At 39.2% G+C, this 22,588-nt stretch overlaps 1 protein-coding gene across 6 annotated transcripts in view; it reads right to left on the minus strand.

Moving 5' to 3' along the window:
- SPIRE1 (spire type actin nucleation factor 1) overlaps positions 1-22,588 on the minus strand; it is a 207,012-nt gene that overhangs the window by 51,198 nt on the left and 133,226 nt on the right. For all 6 annotated transcript variants that reach the window (XM_030836536.2, XM_060311222.1, XM_060311224.1 and 3 more), the window contains exon 4: positions 19,006-19,131. In XM_030836536.2, coding sequence (XP_030692396.1) covers positions 19,006-19,131 — 126 coding nt within the window. The remainder of the gene's footprint in view (positions 1-19,005; positions 19,132-22,588) is intronic.

A 22,588-nucleotide genomic window follows, 5' to 3' on the forward strand; every position in this document is an offset into this window, starting at 1 on the left:
CTAATGACTGCAACCCAGGCTCCATCCCCAAAAGAATTAAAGTACATACTACTTGGGATTTCCCTGGCAGTCCAGTGGTTAAGACTCCGCGCTTCCTCTATAGGGGGCGCGGGTTGGATCCCTGGTTGGGGAACTTAAGATCCCTCATGCCGTGCGGCACGACTAAACTAAGATAAAAAATAAATAACATAACATAAAATATAAAAAAAATAAAGTACACACTACTCTATTGACTAGAAGATTCTTCCAGGTTTTTTAACAATTAAAATGGTGAAAGAAAAGAGACTCAGGAGGTGAAATGCCTCTGGGCACCCTGAGACTCTATCAGGCTACGTCATCTATTTATCAGCAGCAACACTCAAACAATGACAGCTGAACCTAAGTCCCCATCTCCCTCTCCCTAGAAAGCTTTACCCCAGATGCCCACTTAGCTAATTCCCATATATCCTTCTCATTCTTGCTCAAAGGTTACCTTCTCAATGGGGCCCACCTTGACCACCCTATATAAATTCCAAGCCCCACACCCTGCCATGAGCAACCCCTAGTCTACGTCTTTCTCCAAAGTCCATCCTGCCTCTAACAGTCCATATGATTTACTTAATATGTTCACTGTCTGCCTCTCCCTGACAGATTCCAAGCTTCCATGGGGAAGTAGTTTTGGTCTATTTTGTTCACTGTTGGGCTCCTCAAATCTCTAGAACAGTGCCTTGCACTTAGTAGGTGCTCAGTAAATATTTGTTGAATATGTGAATTAAGATACTTTCAACCAAGAACGTTCAATCACTTAAATCTCTTCAATAGTTCTTATCACGTCAACTTTAATAAGCGGAAGCTCAATCAAAAGGAAAATTATTCAGAGGAAAATCTGTATTTTCTTCCCTAAACTCAGAATCCCCTGGAAGGATGGGATGGAGAAATCTTATCTTTCTGTCATATTTCTCCCATCACCTAAAAAGGCTGATCCCACAGCAACCACTTTATTGTTTATCCAATGATCTATAAACCAAAAGATAAGGAAAAGAGCTGAAAACACAGTGGAGAAACTCATCTTTACAAGCCTATGTTGTTTTTAAAAATTCCGATGGTCTCTAGGTCCTTCTAGGATCCAAACAAGAGAAGGCAAGACAAATGTACAGATACAGTAGAAGATGGGAGATCTTTGGCAAGATGAAATCTTTATCTTTTTTCCTTGAATCCTACTGCTACTACCAAAAAGGTGATTACAGTAGGTCTCTGAATTGTTCTTTCTGCTTCAGCTTCTTCCTCATTTGGTTTATCTTCTCAATCCCCCATGACGGGTTCTCAGTGTCTCTGTTGTGCCCCTCAAACTGGGGTGCCTATAAGTACTTCTGGGGAACTCTTTTAGTTAGAGCCTGTCCTGGGGATGTTGAGAGAGAGAGAAAGCCAGTTTCAGATACTGGATCCATCTGTGCCTAAAGCCAGCTGTGCCCTTATATTCCCAATTAAGGGAGTCAATAAATTCCTCCCCCTTCCACCCATGCTAATTTGAGTGGATTTCTGTCACTTGCAATGGAAAGAATTATGATTTAACATGTCCCCTTTAGTCCAAAAATATGGGTTCACGCTTCTATGTCTTAGGGGTGGTCTGGTGGAAGAGTACGAGAAGCATATGGCCCTTTTTCCACCCAACCTTAACTGTTACTGTTCTCGGACACATCCCTGACAAAATGTAGCCAGGATGGTCTCACTGTTAAGACTTTAGACATCTCTATCTTTACTTGTGCTGTGACAAAATCCCTAACTCCCTGCAGCTAAGAAAAACTATCTGCTGTCTATAATACTGACGATAATTTAAATGAATGGCCTGAGAATTTCATGTTTCTTTATTTTTCTGAACAGCAAGTAGCACTAATTGTAGCTCGATACTTCCTAGCTGTGTGACTCTGGATAGTTATACAACTGCTCTAGTCTTCAGGTTGATTTTCTCACCTGTAAAATGCAGCTGCCAATAAATACCTTTTCAATTTTGTTAACATTACGTAAAATTATACAAAAGACATATAGCATGTGGCCTGGTTCATATTAAGCAGATTAGTAGATATTAGTTATTTAGCATTTATTTAGTAGTTATTAGTTACTATAAGCCAATGAATATCTATGAAGATTTGATTGTGAACACTTCCACTCTATCACAAAAACATTATTCTTTTTTTTTAAACATTTTATCTTTTAACAAATGAGACCTCTCTTTAGCCTCTTCGTGAAGTAAAAAATCCTGAATCATCAATAAATCAGTATAAAATAGCTGAGAATCTGTAAATACTATAATTGAACAAGCTTGAACAAATATTCAATGAAGAATCTCAGGTTTTCTCATTAGCAGCAACAGAAATGAGTTATTTGAAAGTAAATTACAGATTTTTATAGTTTTAGAGACAAGCTTCTGTCAGTTATATTCTAGCTTCTGAATAAGTTTTTTTTTTTTTGCTTGTACAAATGTAAGAAGAGATGCCAACCTGTGCTTGGAATAGGGTGAGAAAGTCCTAACTGAGAGCATCCACACGGCAATTAACTCTCCCCATTTCTGACACAACCATTCTCAAGCTAGCAATTACAACTGCTCTTTGCCAACATCTTTAGTTCCCAGCATCTTAAAAAATAAATAAATAAAATCTACTCCATGAATCACAAGTATATCAAATACTCAGAGTAATGTTAATGTATTTGCATAGATTCAACCACCACCCTTACTGACAATGTATTCATGTATTAACATAATATTTTAATAACAGCATTTTAATGATCACCCTTTTCCTCCATATTGTTAACCATTTAGAACTATTTGTTATTTAATGGTATTCCCCTGTACAATGGGTACGTGTTTTCAGCTAGAAACTTTTAAATGTGTAAAAATGAATGTTTCAATAATTCCTTGAAAAAAACCTTTTTTTAACTCAGTTAAAATATGCTAATATACTTTTAAAGAAATTACTTTCATAGAGACCATTAAATATATCTCACAAGTGACAAAGTCACTAATATAAATATTGCCTATAATAAACAGAACATGTATATTAGCCTCACAGAGTAAGAGCCATGATGTCCTTCCTAATTCAGATACTTTTACCACAGAAAAGAAAAAGGACTTCCAAATTAATATTTTGGAAATTAGAGCACAAAAAAGCCCCCAATTACAGCAATTCTTGTGATAAATGGAAGTCTCCCATGCATATAAAGAGCTAATGGATAATTACTAAAGAATATGATTTATATTTTCATCAACCTTTATGGCACTATCTTAAAGATGTAACATGCTCCTTCTCCCAGAGGGGTCGAAGAGGGAGAAGACATTTCTCTCGAGATAAAGAGCATTTTACTTAATGAAAAATGTAAAACGTTAGGATACTAAACTGTAAGTTGATATTCTGTAAAGCTCAATTTGAATTTATACGGTTCACTGCAGAAATCAGAAAAAGTATAGATGAAGTCGTCAAAATGAAGGAAATGCATTTCTAGGTTCCAGGAAAGGAACACTGTTCCTCCATTCTCCCAATATTTTTGTAGACAGACAGACAGACACACACACACACACACACACACACACACACTCACTGGCTGAGTGTTTAATGCCTGTCTCTGCCCCAAGTAGCTGGACTCACAGTATCTCCCTAAAGACATCTATCTGCCCTTTCGGTTTTTATACTCATTAACTGTTCACACCTACAGAAATGCAGTGATGATCATTATGAAACAATCATTAAAATATCAGAGACACTATTTACAAATTATATCACAAAAAGCTATTTTCTTAATGAATAAATACAAATAAGACCAATACTCCATTAGAAAAATGGACAAAGAATATGGATACACAATTGAAAAATACAAATAGTTCTTAAGCATATGAAAAGGTACCTGATCTCATTCATTGTAAGGAAAATGTAAACTAAAACTATGAGATATAAATTTTCACTTATCACTTAGAAAAACACATTATGAAGATGTAGAAAAACAGACACTCTTACACATTTCCAAGGAGAGTATCAATTGGTAAACCTCAATGGAGGACAATCTCATAAATTTTATGAAAATTATAAATGCACAATTTCTTTGACCCAGTAATTCTACTTTTAGGAATTTGTCTTATATATATACAATCACACCCACAAAAAACAGGTTAAAAACTATCCATTGCAGCATTGTTTATAAAGAGCAAAAAATTGGAAGAGACTTATTAGTTGTCAATAGAGGACATATTAAATCAATTACAGTCTATCCACACAACAGAACATCACGGAGACACAAGAGATGTAAACACTATGCGCTGATATAAAATGATCTACAAGATTTATTATTAAATGAAAAAAGGAAGGTTCAGAACAGCATGAAAAAGGAAGAAAAAATATTGATATTTTTCTGTTAGTTATACATAAATCATCTGTGTAAGGACAAAGAAGAAATTAACAGTATTTGTTGCCGGTGGGAGAGACTGTGCAGCTAGGAGACAGAGGGAGAAGAGTGCAGCTTCTTGCACTATTTCTGGACTCCTGGAGCTTGAACCATGTGAGTTTTTTTATTTGTTAAAATAAAGTTAATTAAGTTCAAAAAGTCACAGGACCTGAAAAGTCTATAACTGAGTTCTGACATGATCTTCTACATAAAAGATTCTTCTGAAGCATTTTAACAGGGCGAGTAGTGACAAACCCAAAGAAACCTAGGGGCAGAGAGGGTAATTTCACTATTGCTGATGAGATGAGTGTTCTGCACATTTACTAACATTCACAAAATAAATCAAATAGAAAAAAGATAGACTTTGACAAGGACTCTAAAAAAGTTACAAATAATAGATGATTTAATTAAAATGAACACAATAGCAACCTTAAACAAACAGCTGGTGGTAGATTCTTTCTTTCAAAAAATATGTTCACCCCTTGGAGGACTGGAAATCCGTTTTGGCTCTAGGGAGAAATTTCCAGTTAACTTAAATGTCATCGCAGTTTTATTACTGGAGGTGTAGGGAGCAAACATGGGAGGGAGAGGCCAGGAGTATGAGAAAGCTAATTAAAATATACTTCAACATGTGAATGAGATAGGTCTTGTGGCTTTATCTTTGTGCGTGCATTAAAGCAGAGAACAGTCTCAAGTCATGTCACAGCAGACGTCTTAGGAGTCAGCGTAACTGGCAATGGCACTATGATGTAGGTGGACTTGGTTATACTGGCTGTGAGATACTGGGTGGGAAATAGTTACATTTGATTTTTTTCAACCAATTACAGGTTATAAAATGTGGTCATCTGATTTTAAACAACAGACAAAAGACAATTCCATAACTGCCTAATCAATTCCAAAAACACTGTTTTCCCCCTGTGGCAACAGAAGATACTTTATATATACATACATAGTATTCCATTTTAAGTAAAATATTTTAGCACTATCTTGTTTAAGATTAACTGAGCTCAAAGATTTCATCACAAAATTATGATTCTTTTATAGGGCTAATTGAAATAATATATGTAAATCACTTAATAAACTATTACAGCAATCATTCTGATTATATAGTGTAAAATTACTCATATAATCTTTTGAAAATTCATAATGAACCATGCTGCTTTCCCACTCACCTTCTTAGCCCATAATTTCAATATATGGTCAAATACTAGCAGCTAAAAAGATAGAATGGCTCTAATCTGGGCACCTAGAAATCATCCTTCCATTACGGGGTTTTATTAAATTTAGGGTAAGATTTAACCAATCAGAAGAATGTGACTGGTGAGGTTTAAAATAAAGTCACATGTAAGTGAGAATCCCTCAAACACTTAGAAAATGGAGACACTGGTGTAATGCTCCTTCTAACAGCTGTATCTCTGAGTACCAGAAGAGGAAACAGGTGCCTCCACGGTGCCTCCATTCACATGCCACAACCCGCATCCCACTGCTGGACTGGCTGCTCCTGGGCTGTGGCTCTTACTGGAGTATCTTGTTCACCACTGTGTCCCCAGTGAAATGTAAATAGTAAGAGCACTGAATGCACAGCTGTTGGGAGAACTGCAGAGTTAATGCGCACCACAGCCTTAGAGCAGTGTCTGCACAGGATAAGTGTGGGAGAAATACTTGCTGTTATTCATTGTAGTAGCACCTGCCATATAGGAGACACATGACACAACTGTTGCGTGAATGAATAAATTTTGCCAATTGATCCTAATTCCTTTGGGACCTAGTGCTTCTCTACTCGCCAGGATTTGCAATAGTCAAATATGGCTGCTGCATTCTCACAGGTCCCCGAAAGTCCCCCAGTCTCTGCCCACCCCCACACTCAGGTTTATGGAATCCTCCTGTACATCCTCATCTCCTACTGCAAGATCCATTTTTGGTGTTTGTCACTATTTCTGAATCCTTAGAAAGGAGTGTTAATCCCAATTCTTTCTATCACTATGGGCAGCTAACTGATTATAGTTTGTTAAACTGTGCTTCAGCTTTCCTCTCTATAAAATGAGGCGGGACGCAAACAGTAGTACTGCCTACTTATCAGGACTATCACGAAGTTTAAAGTGCTCACAAAGGCAATGAATAAGAGATAGTCAGGGATTATAAATGTTTATGTGAAAGTGACATAAATTGTTTCAGCCCAGAGCTGCAGCTGTGGGCTTTGGGTCTTTTTTCCCAAAGTACATACATTTCCTTAGAGTGGAAATCTTTGAAAAAATTATAAAAATCCAGTAGCACTCCATCTCACCCCCTACTCCTCAGGTTCCCACTTTGGACAGCAGTTCGAATACAAGGGGATGGACTATAAAGGACTTAAGGCTGATTCTATTTTGCTCTATTTCTTCTTGAATGTTAATGTGTTAAACACTTAGGAAAATTCAACTATAGAACAAAATGTGACATTTACTAGGTTGAAAAAAATCTCATTAATGAAGGGCCCTAGTGTCCTAAGCTGAGGAAGCAGCAAGGGGAACATACCTAAAAAGACGACAGGAGATGCTGTCCTCGGTCCCTAATTCTATGACAGGGTTGGGAATATAAACATGGTCCTTGTCCCTAAGATGCTCAGTCTAATGAGGAGACGAACGTAAATGGTAATTCCAATACAGTGTGATAAGTGACAGAAGCCAGAGCAGAGTGCTCTATGAATGAACACAGAGAATAAAGAAATTAACTTCGATCAGCAGAAGCATTTCAGAACAGTGGACATCTGAGTTAGGTCTTAAGTAGGCATTTTCTATGTGAGAGAAGAGAGGAGAAGGACATTTCCAGCAGGTGCAGAGGCCCTCGGCAATCAGGGGCTGGAGGAGGGTAGCAAAGCGTGAACGCGCGGTGAGCAACAAGGAATGAAGAGCCCAGAGAGGTCAGATTGGGGCCCGGCTGTAAACGGTCCCTATGCTGTGCTAAGGGGTCTAAACTTTCCACCTACAAGCATCAAGGAGTCAACACATCTTTACACAGGGACGGAAAGCTGGAGGATAGATGGAACACTGGAGGACAGACTGTACACGGGGACGGAACACTGGAGGATACAGTCTATCCTCCATTAGGAGGCTTTGCCACAACTCAGGCAAGAGACGCAGACCACTGCACGAGTAAGGCACAGGTAAGAACACGAAGGAGGCTCTGCATCTGGAGACAAGTCAGGAGTGTCAGGGGACCACGATTCGAGAGATGTGGCAGAAATCAGATGTCCAATACCTGCCACAGTTCTCTAAGTCATTCAACGCTGATCCAAGATTTATACAGGCCCTATTACACTGCGGCTGCAGCAGTGAATTGGACAGAAAAGATCTCTGCCCTCAGTGAGAATGTATCCTAGTGGCAGATATGAATGAGGGGGAAAAGAGACCAGCAAAACAACTCTAGACTGTGATGGCCGCTAGAAAGGAAATACACAGAGTAATGTGACTTTAAAGAAACAGGCCGAGTGCGCTCACTACATAAGAGCATTTAGGAGACGCCTCAGACGTCCTTTCAGCTGAGGACTGAAGGATATAAATGAAGAACCATAATTCAGAGGGTGAATGAACATAGCATTTATAAGAGGAGTTTAAGATGTCAACAAGCAACTAAATAATCAAGCACCACAGGTGCACTCACACTTGAGAAGAGATAAAGATCATTATGATCAGATAATCGGAAATGACAATCTACACTGTGATAGCCTGCCTCTGAAGAAATCCAAGATGGCTTAACGATATTAGACATCTTATCCCTCAAAGATCAAGATGTTTGGTGGTATTCAACCTTCATTCTGGGGTTATTTACATGTATGGCACAAGAAACTGCAAGGGGAGAGAAAACGTTCATCACTTTAAGTATATAATCTTCTAACAGAAATTACGTGCTTTAAAAACCTTTTACGTGCCTTCTAATTAAGAGTTCTTATTGCAATGATATGAACATGTTTCATAATGTTCAATTATTTTTACTGTTCATTCACTTATGACTAATATTATTATATTAGGAATTTCTTCTTTCCAGGAATTTGCTTACCGTTAGATTTTAAAATACAGAAGTTTGGGACTTCCCTGGTGGTCCAGTGACTGAGACTCCGTGCTCCCAATGCAGGGGGCCCGGGTTTGATCCCTGGTCAGGGAACTAGATCCCACATGCTGCAAGTAAAGATCCTGCATGCTGCAACTAAGACCTGGTGCAGTCAAATAAATAAATAAATAATTTTAAAAATAAATAAAATACAGAAGTTTTAGTCCTCACTGACATCAGTACAGTAGCAATGTCAGTATTGAGTTTATAGCTCAATACTGACAACACTGAGCTTTCCTATAAAATCTACAACACTGAACTGCTTTCCTATGAAATCCATCTTGAATTTAAAATATAATATAAAACCGGATTTAAAAAATGGATAAAATATGATATAAAATAGTATACATTAACTTCCTAGCAAATTTTACTGGGAATGCATTTTAAATGTTTATCTGTATATATTTTGCCTACACAAAACAAGACTGGTACAAAAATGAGGAAAATCTTGAATGAATAGAACAAAGATTTAGTCACATGAATTGCACTTTCTGCAGAGCATTTTATGACTAGAAGGAATCTGAGCATGTCTATTTTGCCCCCACTTCCCTTTTTAAAGTGAAGTAAACAGAAATCTAGCAAAGGCTATTTGACTTAAGCCAGTCGCATGACTAATGAGTGGAAGAATATGATTCACCAACACAAAAGGGGCTTTAAAAAATGACTGGTGTTGATATATTTTAAATATAATAAAAATGAAAAATGAGTTATTTGCTTGAAAACAAGATTTTTTTTCAAAAGCTTCTTTTTAAACAGTGTACTTCCCTGATACATCAAGTTTTTTCTACAATGATAAATAGAGTTACACCTCTACTGTGAAAGGATTTCCTGGAGAAGGTGGGGAGGGCACACTACACACTAAATGTGGAGGCAATAATGTTAGAGCCGGCTGGGAACATACTGGAATCAGTCAACTGACTTTCTAGTCTGGAAATAATTTTATCTCAATCTTTGACATTTCCATTTCCATATTACTTCATACCTAAACCTAACATGACACGTCGCTCCTCCCATCCCATTCCCATCTGTGTGCGTGTGTGAGACAGACAGACACACACACACACGCGCTCGCACACATGTTCCCTCATGAGTCCCCTTATCCCCCAACTCCAAATTTTATTCTCTCTGGCTCACACCCCCTTCTTCCCAACCCTGATTAAAAGCCTGTATCAAAGCGTACACCTGCACTTTCCTCCAGGGACTCTTGTCAGCCATGGACAAGTCTGTTGCAGGTGACTGTTCTTACAAGAAAACAGGAATAACTGCAGAGAGCACCTTTGCCAGGCTGGAGAGCGGGATGAGGATGGAAACACAGGCATCAGAAGTTCTGAGAACTTCCTTCTATGGGAACCTCTAAGCTAAGCCTCAGTATACTAATCTACAAAGTGAGAGTCACAGGACTGGTCATGAAGACTAAATGAAGCAAACAACAGCAGCCACTTTGTGGTTGTAGGGCTTAAAGTATGAGGAACTGATAAATAATTTCATGTAATAATAACAAAACCAGGGACTGATGATCAAAAACTACTTAGACAGCAATGAATTAAAGCACACTGCCATTAATATAATTTCCTTTTTTCCAACAAAGTAATTTACACTTGAAATTGTCAAGCTCAATCCTCCCCTCCCCACTGCACATGCTCACCAGCTCTAGCCAGTCGAGTTGGGCTGGGGGGGGTTCACTGGCACGAGGGCACGGGCCATCTCTTCTTTCACGCGACCCTATGCACTAAATGGACAGCTCAGACAGTCCCTCCATCTACACTTACATACGAGGATATCAAATTGCTTATAAGACACGGGAACACGTACTCACTTTCAAGGATATCAAATTGCCTTTGAGACACAATAACAGCAGCCTATTCAAATCTTCTCTATCGTTTGGAGAACCACCTTAAAGGGTCTCATTCATTGTTTAAGAAGGAAATCATCACATCATGAAAAGAGATCATTATGAAAATGAATTTACTTTCTAAATAAACAGATGGACTACAAGACCTTGTGCTTTGTAAAGTAGCTAGGTCTGGTAAATGTAATGACCACTTTATAGAACAATTATAACACTTGGAAATAGGTTATGGGTTTTATATTTTAATAAACTGCCAATTGAGCATATAAGAGGTTTAATATAATTAAAGTACTTTTGGTCTATCAAATCAATACATTATCAACAACTGAGCTCAAATGTTTTGATACTAATATTTTACCCTAATTTTATACACGCACACGCACACACAAGCACACGCACACACACAGATATATGGTTGTTTGAAACATCACTGATAAACAGATAATCAATCAACCTGTTGAATCAGACATTATTACTTTGAAAATTCCAGTTGATATACAGTAACTCACAGGTATAGAAGAAAGATCGTCTGATTCTTTTTTTTTTAAAAAGAAATCCCATGGGTTTTAAAAAAACTTAATTAATTTATTTATTGGCTGCGTTGGGTCTTCGTTGCTGCGCGCAGGCTTTCTCTAGTTGTGGCGAGCGAGGGCTACTCTTCATTGTGGGGCGCGGCCTTCTCCTGTGGAGCACGGGCTTTAGGCATGCAGGCTTCAGTAGTCGCAGTGTGTGGGCTCAGTAGCTGCAGCACAGGCAGCTAGAGTGCAGGCTCAGTCGTTGTGGCATGCAGGCTCAGTAGCTGTGGCTCATGGGCTCTAGAGTGCAGGCTCAGTAGTTGTGGCACACGGGCTTTGTTGCTCCGTGGCATGTGGGATCTTCCCGGACCAGGGATTGAACCCATGTCCCCTGCACTGGCAGGCCGATTCTTATCCACTGTGCCACCAGGGAAGTCCCTCGTCCGATTCTAAAATTGTGTATTTTGAGATCTTCAGAAAAAAAATCAAATTAGCCCAGAGTTTTTTATTATTAGTGTGAATTTAGCACTCTTGAGACTAGGTTAAAGGTTAAAGTGACTAACATACATATATGAACTAATATGTATGAAAATTTTCTTTAATTTCAAGAAAAATGCATACATTGAAGAGGAAAGGGAAATGCATTTGGACCCTATAAGACTTTATTCCTAAAACCTCAGTATTGACAGGCAATTTATGCAGTATAAAATCTGTAATTAAATGGTACAGAATGTTCATGCCAGGATTTCCACATATTTTATAGCTTACCTTCTCAAGACTCACTATTAAGTAAGTTCTTATTTATAAATTTAAAGAATGGAAAGGGCACTCAAAGGCCTCATCTACAGCCCACAAAACTTCCTGTATTTACTAGAAATATCTTGGTCAAAATGCTTCTAATAGTCAAAAATGCTTTCAAAACTGGCTTCTTTCAACCAGAACATTTCTGAAGCTCTGAAAACACAGACATAATGCATAAATCATTTCAGTTCAACAGACATTTCTAGAGTGTTTCCTACATGCACACACTGCAGTAAGAGTCACCAACAGGAAAATGATTCAAAACACAGTCATTCTTCTCAAGCACTGTCTGGTCCAGCTGTGGAGAAACAGTTCAAAGACAAGCAAATAACTCCCGGGGGGTATGAGACATGCAGGACTGAGGGGTATAAGACAGAGGGAGTGAAGGGTGGAGGGAGGTACCACGTGAGCAGGCTTTTTAGGTGGGTAAACAGGAGCTCACCAAGAAGGCAAGGCGGGGAGAGAATGCCAGGCAGAAAGAACAGAAATGTGCTAGGGCCACAGACATACAACAAGCATGATATATTCGGAAACTGTAAGTAATTCTGACTGGATAGTGTAAAATGCAAAGAAGGGAGAGTTGAAAAGGAGAATAAAAACACAACTAGGTGAAATGCCATAAGGCCTCGTGTGCAAGACAATGGAGTTTGGTTTCACTCTCTAGGCCATGAGGAGTCATGTTAACCAGAAAGCAAAGTGCCTTGTCAAGCTGCCAGGTGTCCAGTGATCAGGAAGGAGGAGCCAAACTGAAAATAACAACCACGCCCTATTCCCTTACCGCAGCAGCGCAAACAAGAGGCCAACAAAGAGGTTTTGCTCTCTTTGCTCTATTTTCCCCTCAGAATGGCGCTGGGTGAGGTCAGGTGACAGGCGGTGCAGGTGGGTGATCTTCTCACTGTGGAAGAGCACTGGACAGCAGGGGCCCCGCATATGTGGACCCAGGGCTGGTGGAGGGAAAGAGTGGAGGCAAGGGCCTTAGCCAAGGTCCTTCGAGTGCAGGCGCCGGGTGAGGAATGCAGGCGCCGGGTGAGGAATGCAGGTGTGTGTGCTCCTGTGGCCTGTGGGCGTGGCACACCAAGCTCACCATCCCCTACAGAAAACCAGAGTGCAGCACTCAAGTCCCGTGTAGAAAGGGCAGCCTGCCCCCGGGAGGCCTGCCTGGGAAAGCAGGCCTCAGGTCAGGCCTGGAAGAACACGCGGAGGTTTGGGCCTGGAGCCAGACTCCTCGGGTCAGATCTGTGACCTACAGCAATCATTCCCGACAAAGTGGAAGGTGAACTGGACAGAGAGAATTTACAGAGATGAGGCCAGCAGGAGGCTATTGTAATAACCCAGGTTGGACATGTGGGCCTGAACTCTTGGTGAAGTGACTAAATCTAAGCCACACAGGACAAGAAGTGAATCCAGGAAGGACTGATAAACTGTCAGAAAATAGTGGGGAGGGGAGGTCAAGGGACAATACCGGTTCAGGTGGCCGTGAGTGGAAGAGCTCAATGGGCAGGGGGTGAGGAACGAAAGCCCACGATTTCCAAGATGGAATGATCACAGGTTATCACGAGGACAAAGGTGTGTTCAGGTAAGCAGAGTGCTGAAGTAGAGGAGGTGTCAAGGAGACAAAGCTAAAGTTTCTTTTATCAATCAAATCAGTCAAGATGCTGGCAGATGACAGTGACAATGGGTTCAAGAATAACAGAAGCAGATGGCATGAGGTTTTGGTACAAGTATGAAGAGTCATTGTTTAGAAGCAGCAGAGAGAGAGAATATCACCAACCGACCCCAGTCCAAAGATCTGAAGCTGTGGAGGACAGAGCAGCCTCCCACAAGAGGGAGGCAAGAGAAAGCACTGCCCTTGGGGGAGCGGGAGTCCTGAGAAGAGCCTGAGGGTACTGAGAAGTTCCTTTTAAAAATGGAGCAGAGTTTCCAGAAAGAAGAATGGAGATTCAAGTTTCTGCTTTGATATGTCAACAAAGCTTTTGCTTCATTTTAATGAATCATAAATTATATAGTAAGAAAAAAAGACCCTGAACCAAGATGGTGGAGTATAAGGACATGCTCTCACTCCCCATTGTGAGAACACCGGAATCACAACTAGCTGCTGGACAATCATCGACAGGAAGACACTGGAACTCACCAAAAAACATACCCACATCCAAAGACAAAGGAGAAGCCACAATGAGAGGGTAGGAGGGGTGCAATCACAGTAAAATCAAATCCCATAACTGCTGGGTGGGTAACTCACAGACTGGAGAACACTTAAACCACAGAAGTCAACTCACTGGCGTGAAGGTTCTGAGCCCCATGTCAGGCTTCCCAACCTGGGGGTCCGGCAACAGGAGGAGGAATTCCAAGAGAATCACACTTTGAAGGCTAGTGCGATCTGACTGCAGGACTTTGACATGACTGGGGGAAACAGAGCCTCCACTCTTGGAGGGCACACACAAAGTAGTGTGCGCATCGGGACCCAGGGGAAGGAGCAGTGACCCCAAGGGAGACTGAACTAGACCTACCTGCTAGTGTTGGAGGGTCTCCTGCAGAGGCGGGGGGGGGGGCTGTGGCTCACCATGGGGACAAGGCCACTGGCAGCAGAAGTTCTGGGAAGTACTCCCTGGAGTGAGCCCTCCCAGAGTCTGCCATTAGCCCCACTAAAGAGCCCAGGCAGGCTCCAGTGCTGGGTGCCTCAGGCCAAACAACCAACAGGGAGGGAAGCCAGCCCCACCCATCAGCAGTCAAGCAGATTAAAGTTTTACTGAGCTCTGCCCACCAGAGCAACAGTCAGCTCTACCCACCACCAGTCCCTCCCATCAGGAAACTTGCACAAGCCTCTTAGATAGCCTCATCCACCAGAGGGCAGACAGCAGAAGCAAGAAGAACTACAATCCTGCAGCCTGCGGAACAAAAACCACATTCACAGAAAGATAGACAAGATGAAAAGGCAGAGGGCTATGTACCAGATGAAGGAACAAGATAAAACCCCAGAAAAACAACTAAATGAAGTGGAGATACGCAGCCTTCCAGAAAAAGAATTCAGAATAATGATAGTGAAGATGATCTAGGACCTCGGAAAAAGAATGGAGGCAAAGATGGAGAAGATGCAACAAATGTTTAACAAAGACCTAGAAGAATTAAAGAACAAACAAACAGAGATGAACAATAAAATAACTGAAATGAAAACTACACTAGAAGGAATCAATAGCAGAATAACTGAGGCAGAAGAACGGATAAGTGACCGGGAAGACAGAATGGTGGAATTCACTGCCATGGAACAGAATAAAGAAAAAAAGAATGAAAAGAAAAGAAGACAGCCTAAGAGACCTCTAGGACAACATTAAACTCAACAACATTCGCATTATAGGGGTCCTAGAAGGAAAAGAGAAAGGACCAGAGAAAATATTTGAAGAGATTATAGTCGAAAACTTCCCTTACATGAGAAAGGAAATAGCCACCCAAGTCCAGGAAGTGCAGCGAGTCCCATACAGGATAAACCCAAGGAGAAACACGCCGAGACACATAGTAATCAAACTGCCAAAAATTAAAGACAACGAAAAATTATTGAAAGCAGCAAGGGAAAAATGACAAATAACATACAAGGGAACTCCCATAAGATTAACAGCGAATTTCTCAGCAAAACTATACAACCCAGAAGGGAGTGGCATGATATACTTAAAGTGAGGAAAGGGAAGAACCTACAACCAAGATTACTCTACCCAGCAAGGATCTCATTCAGATTCGATGGAGAAATCAAAAGCTTTACAGACAAGCAAGGGCTAAGAGAATTCAACACCACCAAACCAGCTCTACAACAAATGCTAAAGAAACTTCTCTAAGTGGGAAACACAAGAGAAGAAAAGGACCTACAAAAACAAACCCAAAACAATTAAGAAAATGGTCACAGGAACGTACATATCGATAATTACCTTAAACGTGAATGGATTTAATGCTCCAACCAAAAGACACAGGCTTGCTGAATGGATTCCAAAACAAGACCCATATATATATGCTGTCTACAAGAGACCCACTTAAGACCTAGGGACACATACAGACTGAAAGTGAGGGGATGGAAAAAGGTATTCCATGCAAACGGAAATCAAAAGAAAGCCGGAGTAGCAATACTCATATCAGATAAAATAGACTTTAAAATAAAGAATGTTACAAGAGACAAGGAAGGACACTACATAATGATCAAGGGATCAATCCAAGAAGAAGATATAACAATTATAAATATATATGCACCCAACACAGGAGCACCTCAATACATAAGGCAACTGCTAACAGTTGTAAAAGAGGAAATCGACAGTAACACAATAATAGTGAGGGACTTTAACACCTCACTTACACCAATTGACAGATCATCCAAAATGAAAATAAATAAGGGAACAGAAGCTTTAAATGATACAATAGACCAGACAGATTTAATTGATATTTATAGGACATCCCATCCAAAAACAGCAGATTACACTTTCTTCTCAAGTGTGCACGGAACATTCTCCAGGATAGATCACATCTTGGGTCACAAATCAAACCTCAGTAAATTTAAGAAAACTGAAATCATATCAAGCATCTTTTCTGACCACAATGCTATGAGATTAGAAATCAATTACAGGGAAAAAAACGTAAAAAACACAAACACATGGAGGCTAAATAATACGTTACTAAATAACCAAGAGATCATTAAAGAAATCAAAGAGGAAATCAGAAAATACCTACAGACCAATGACAATGAAAAGACCATGATCCAAAACCTATGGGATGCAGCAAAAGCAGTTCTAAGAGGGAAGTTTATAGCAATACAAGCCTACCTCAAGAAACAAGAAAATTCTCAAATAAACAATCTAACCTTACACCCAAATGAACTAGAGAAAGAAAAAAACAAAACCCAAAGTTAGCAGAAGGAAAGATATCATAAGGATCAGAGCAGAAAAAAATGAAATAGAAACAAAGAAAACAGTAGCAAAGATCAATAAAACTAAAAGCTGGTTCTTTGAGAAGATAAACAAAATTGATAAACCATTAGCCAGACTCATCAAGAAAAAGAGGGAGAGGACTCAAATCCATAAAATTAGAAATGAAAAAGAAGAAGTTACACCAGACACTGCAGAAATACAAAGCATCCTAAGAGACTACTACAAACAACTCTATGCCAATAAAATGGACAACGTGGAAGAAATGGACAAATTCTTAGAAAGGTATAACCTTCCAAGAATGAACCAGGAAGAAATAGAAAATATGAACAGACCAATCACAAATAATGAAATTGAAACTGTGATTAAATATGTTCCAACAAACAAAAGTCCAGGACCAGATGGCTTCACAGGTGAATTCTATTAAACATTTAGAGAAGAGGTAACACCTATCCTTTGCAAACTCTTCCAAAATATAGCAGAGGGAGGAACATTCCCAAACTCATTCTATGACGCCACCATCACCCTCATACAAAAACCAGACAAAGATACTACAAAAAAAGAAAATTACAGACCAATATCACTGATGAATATAGATACAAAAATCCTCAACAAAATACTAGCAAACAGAATCCAACAACACATTAAAAGGATTGTACACCATGATCAAGTGGGATTTATCCCAGGGATGCAAGGATTCTTCCATATATGCAAATCAATCAATGTGAGACACCATATTAAAAAATTGAAGAAGAAAAACCATATGATCATCTCAGTAGATGCAAAAAAGCTTTTGACAAAATTCAACGCCCATTTATCATAAAAACTCTCCAGAAAGTGGGCATAGAGGGAACCTACCTCAACATAATAAAGGCCATATACGACAAACCCACAGCAAACATCATTCTCAATGGTGAAAAACTGAAAGCATTTCCTCTATGATCAGGAACAAGACAAGGATGTCCACTCTCACCAGCTACAGTAATCAAGACAATATGGTAATGGCACAAAACGAGAAAGTTAAAGACTTTCTTCTTGGGTCCAATTCTATAAATTCCTAGAAAAATAGACATAACTTTTCATTAGCCTATCAAAAAAGACAGACTATAAGCAGTATCCTGGTTAGAACTAAAGAGGAATGCTTGGAGCTCTTATTCATACATATAAAATGGATTTATTTAAGGTGATTTATTAAGGGTGATCTGAATAAACTTACATATTACCAGAACTAATTAGTCGTACTTTATTTAATATAGTACACATCCCATATGTGTACTATATTACACATCCCATATGTGTCTCTCCCCAAACTGTGTGTCATCGTGGGTTTTAAACTAGTGTTTCAGATAAACTCCATACTTCAGTCACAAAAGAAATGATACCCACCACTGATCATGTACTGAGCTCTTACTACGTGCCAGGTGCTTTACAAAGATCTCAAGAATCTTCACAACTGTCTGTGGGATGTGAAATATGGCAATTCACCTTGTAAATAAATTAGAATGATTCTCTTTGGACTCTACATGAAATTTTTTTCAACTAAAATGTTTTTATTACACAAAATTTTATAAAAATTGAAAAATACACAAGTTATATAAAGTAAAAAGGGAAAGCTCCCTCTACCCCCACCCTGCCTCTGTACTCTTTCTATTCCGTAGTACAGAGTTTGGAAGGTTTATTTTTATGTATTAAGTAGGTCAGCTGTGTTTCCCATTCTTGGATAAGTGGCCTTCTATAGGAGACATTCTATGGGGCCCAGCAGCACACTCCCCTCTGGGCACCAGAGCTGTATGCAACAGAAGTGACCCTCTGTGGGCTGCATGGGCCTTCAGTTGCGGCGGGGCTGACTGCTGTGGGTGCGCTGGTGAGTGCAGCTGGACCCCGGCCTGGTTGGCTGCCAGCCCCTGCCTCACGCAGTGACTACTGGCCCATTGTGGGTGGGTACACATAGTATTTTTAACTCATAGACACTGATAGATAATAAAGAAAATAGCTAAAATGAGATTCTGGATTATCTGAAAGTTAATTCATATCTCCTGCATTAAATATTTAATCACATCCACTATAAAAGTTAAATCATCAGATGTGTAGCTTCCTCTCTGCATCCTTATCCCTTCCTGAAAGACACACTAACATTTTTTTACAATGGACAAAAGAAGAGTGGCAGAAAGAGGGTGAAAAGCAAGTCACATGGGAAACTGACTAAACCAGTTCAGTAACATTTATTTTCCATTTGTAAGGAAGCTTTATGAAAATCTTTGTTTTATTAAATGGATTCACACAGTAACATTTTAAAGAACAGATTTAATTCTGCCTAAGTTGCTTCTTTCCTGAATGATTTTCAGCACTCATCAGGATGGCAATAAATATTTTAAATGATAGGCAATGTTGAAAATTCAGTTTTCTCTTTCACAATGCCATTAAATAGGAAAGCAGTAGTACTTACCTCCTTTGCACTCTTAATTTTAGTCAGAAATGTATACAGCTCCATTGTCTCTGCAAACAGTGCACGACACACTGCCTGATAATGATTTGGTGCCTCTGATGCAGTTGGGAGATGAGCAGCACATAACTACAGAAGAGGAAAATAAAGGTACTTTTTTATTATCTGTGGGGTTTTTGTACCTTAAAAACAGACACACCCAGTATATTCACATTTTCATATCAGACAGCAAGGCAACCCCACAATTCCCATCACCCAAAGCTTAATGCATCACAAGACGACCAGTAAAGTCCACACAATTAATATGGAAAAAGTGGTCCAGTAACTAACAAGCACCCAGCAGCACAGATGAGCTTACTAGAATTAGTTAGCTTCTACTTGAAAACGATAGGGCATGTGTAAAAGTTTTGGTTGGGAGTACAAAGGGAACTACCAATTACTGAGTACTGATCAGAACTCAGGTATTTTAATAACTACCATTTATTGAGTATTTATCATGCCATGTTTGATATGTCATATACACAGCATAATATCATTTACTCTTCAATGTAACCCTGAATTAGCACCATTATATAGCAACAGAAACTAAGGCTTCAGAAGAGTCAAGTGACTTGTCCACAGTCATAAAGTTAACATAAAGGAGAAGGAGAATTTGACACAGTCCTATTTGATTCTGAAGCCCAGGATCATTCTAATACACACTGAGTTGTATAATTTAGTAAAAAGAATGTCAGGAAGACATGGGGACCACTGGGAAGATACCTCGTCAGTAGATGGGGAGTGGAGGAAAGAGGGCAGAGGGCAACTGGTGATACTACCAGTCCTAACGTCCTTTACAATACACAGCCCATAACCCCCACAAAACTACTTGTAGGTAAAAGATGCAATTTAACATCACGCACAACAATTTAGAAAAATCAAACACAGCTTATTAGATTGGAAAAGACATCCTGTCAAGAGCCTAGTGCATTTTATTAAAAAGATAATTTTATCTTTCTATAAAATAATAGTTTTGTATCTGTGTACAACAGTTATGTTTTAAGGTACTTCATTTGCATTAAAAAGTTGTAAGTTCTCCCTTATTCTTTACTATATTCAGTAAACTTGACATTAATACAATTACTGAAAATACACATTTATTATATTCAATAACTTGTATCTTTTGGAGAGTAAAAGATATCTTTGTAGCTTATAATATCTTTCACAATGTGTCTTTCTGCTATTTTTTTCATTTGTAATAAGTATTGTATGCAATTTAATAGATTACTATCTTTAATAAAATACATTCTCAGGAAAATATCTTGAGTTTCAGTAAGAAACTTTTTCCACAGTACGAAAAACAGGCTAAGAATTGATTCCTTGGGAGCATGAAAAGCAAAAATCTCACAAGCTTAATTATTCACAAAGTGACCAATGAACAGAGAGTATATTTTTTGCACAATTATTTTTGTACGCAGAAAACAGCTTCCCACATAGAATTATCATTTCCAAGGTTATGAAAGGCATCTGCTAGGACTTTCACCTTTCACTAATCCCACAATTTTATATTCCAATTATATGTTCTGAATATGGCATAACATTTTTGACTGTAATTCACAGTAAGAAATACATTTTAGGGGGCTTCCCTGTGGCACAGTGGTTAAGAGTCCGCCTGCCAATACAGCGGACACGAGTTCAAGCGCTGGTCTGGAAAGATCCCACATGCCGCAGAGCAACTAAGCCCATGAGCCACAACTACTGAGCCTGCACTCTAGAGCCCATGAGCCACAACTACCGAGCCCGTGTGCCACGACTACTGAAGCCCACATGCCACAACTACTGAAGCCCGTGCACCTAGAGCCTGTGCTCCACAACAAGCCACCACAATAAGAAGACCGCACACCGCAATGAAGAGTAGCCCCTGCTCGCTGCAACTAGAAAAAGCCCGCGTGCAGCAACAAAGACACAACGCAGCCAAAAATTAAGTAAATAAATAAATAGAAATACATTTTACATAAGGATTCAAACACATGCATATGTATATGTTTTATACACAAAAATTTCACAGAACAAAACTTACACATTCAATTGATTTCACAACCCACTAACAGGCTGTGCCCTGCAACTTGGAAAACACTGGTGTAAAACTCTAAAATTTTTTTAATGCACATGATATAATCTTATATGTAGAAAATCCACAAAAACTATTAGAACTAAGAAGCAATTTTAGCAAAGTTGTGGGATACATGATCAACACAAAAAAGTTCTATTTCTAAACAATACTAATGAACAATCAGAAAATGAAATTAGAAAACAATACCATTTTTTTTAATAGCAAAAAAATAAAATACTAAGGAATAAATTTAACCAAGGAGGTGCAAGCCTTACACACTGAAAACTCTAAAGCATTGCTGAAAGAAATTAAAGAAGACTTACATAAATGGAAAGACACCCCGTATTCATGGGTTGGAAGACTTAATATTGTTAAGACAGTAATACTACACAAAATGATCTACAGATTGAATGCAATCCCTAACTAATTCCCAAAGGCCTTTTTTGAAGAAATGGAAAAGCTGATCCTAAAGTTCATATAGAATTGCAAGGGGCCCCAAATAGCTGAGACAATCTTGAAAAAAACAGAGCTAGAAGACTCAAACTTCCAAATTTCAAAACTTACCTCAAAGTTATACTAATCAAAACAAAGTGGTACTTGCATAAGGACAAACATACAGATCAATGAAATAGAACTGAGTCCAGAAATAAACCCATATATCTATGATTGATTGATTTTTCACGAAAGCGCCCAGACCATTAAGTAGGGAAAGAATATTCTCTTCAACAAATGATGCTGGGAAAACTGGATATCCACATGCAGGAAAAAAAAAAAAAAAAAATGAAGTAGTGGTACCCCTATCTCACACCATACATAAATATTAACTCAAAATGGATCAGGGGGCTTCCCTGGTGGCGCAGTGGCTGAGAGTCCACCTGCTGATGCAGGGGACACAGGTTCGTGCCCCGGTCTGGGAAGATCCCACATGCCGCGGAGTGGCTGGGCCTGTGAGCCATGGCCGCTGAGCCTGCGCGCCCGGAGCCTGTGCTCCGCAACGGGAGAGCACTGTTGTGCTCTCACAACAATGAGAGACCCGCGTATCGCGCAAAAAAAAAAAAAAAAAAAAAAAAAGGATCAGAGACCTAAATATAAGAACCAAAACTATAAAACTCTTAGACGAAACCATAGGCGTAAACCTTCATGGTCGTGGATTCAGTACTGGTTTTTAAGATATGATACCAAAAGCACAAGAAATAGCATATCTTATTTTATTGCACTATACTGTGCATCGCAGATATTTTGTTTTTTTTACAAATTGAAAGTTTGTAGCGACCCTGCATTGGGCAAGTATTTCAGTGCCATTTTTCCAACAGCATTTGTTCACTTCTTGTCTCTATGTCACATTTTGGTAATTCTCGCAATATTTCAAACTTTTTCATTATTATTACATTCATTATGGTGATCTGTGATCAGTGATTTTTGGTATTACTATTGTAATTTTTTTTGTTTTTTATTTTGAAATTAAGGTATGTACATTGTTTTAGACATAATGCT

The sequence above is a fragment of the Globicephala melas genome, chromosome 13 (assembly GCF_963455315.2).
Source record: "Globicephala melas chromosome 13, mGloMel1.2, whole genome shotgun sequence".
In the NCBI taxonomy this organism is placed as follows: domain Eukaryota; kingdom Metazoa; phylum Chordata; class Mammalia; order Artiodactyla; family Delphinidae; genus Globicephala; species Globicephala melas.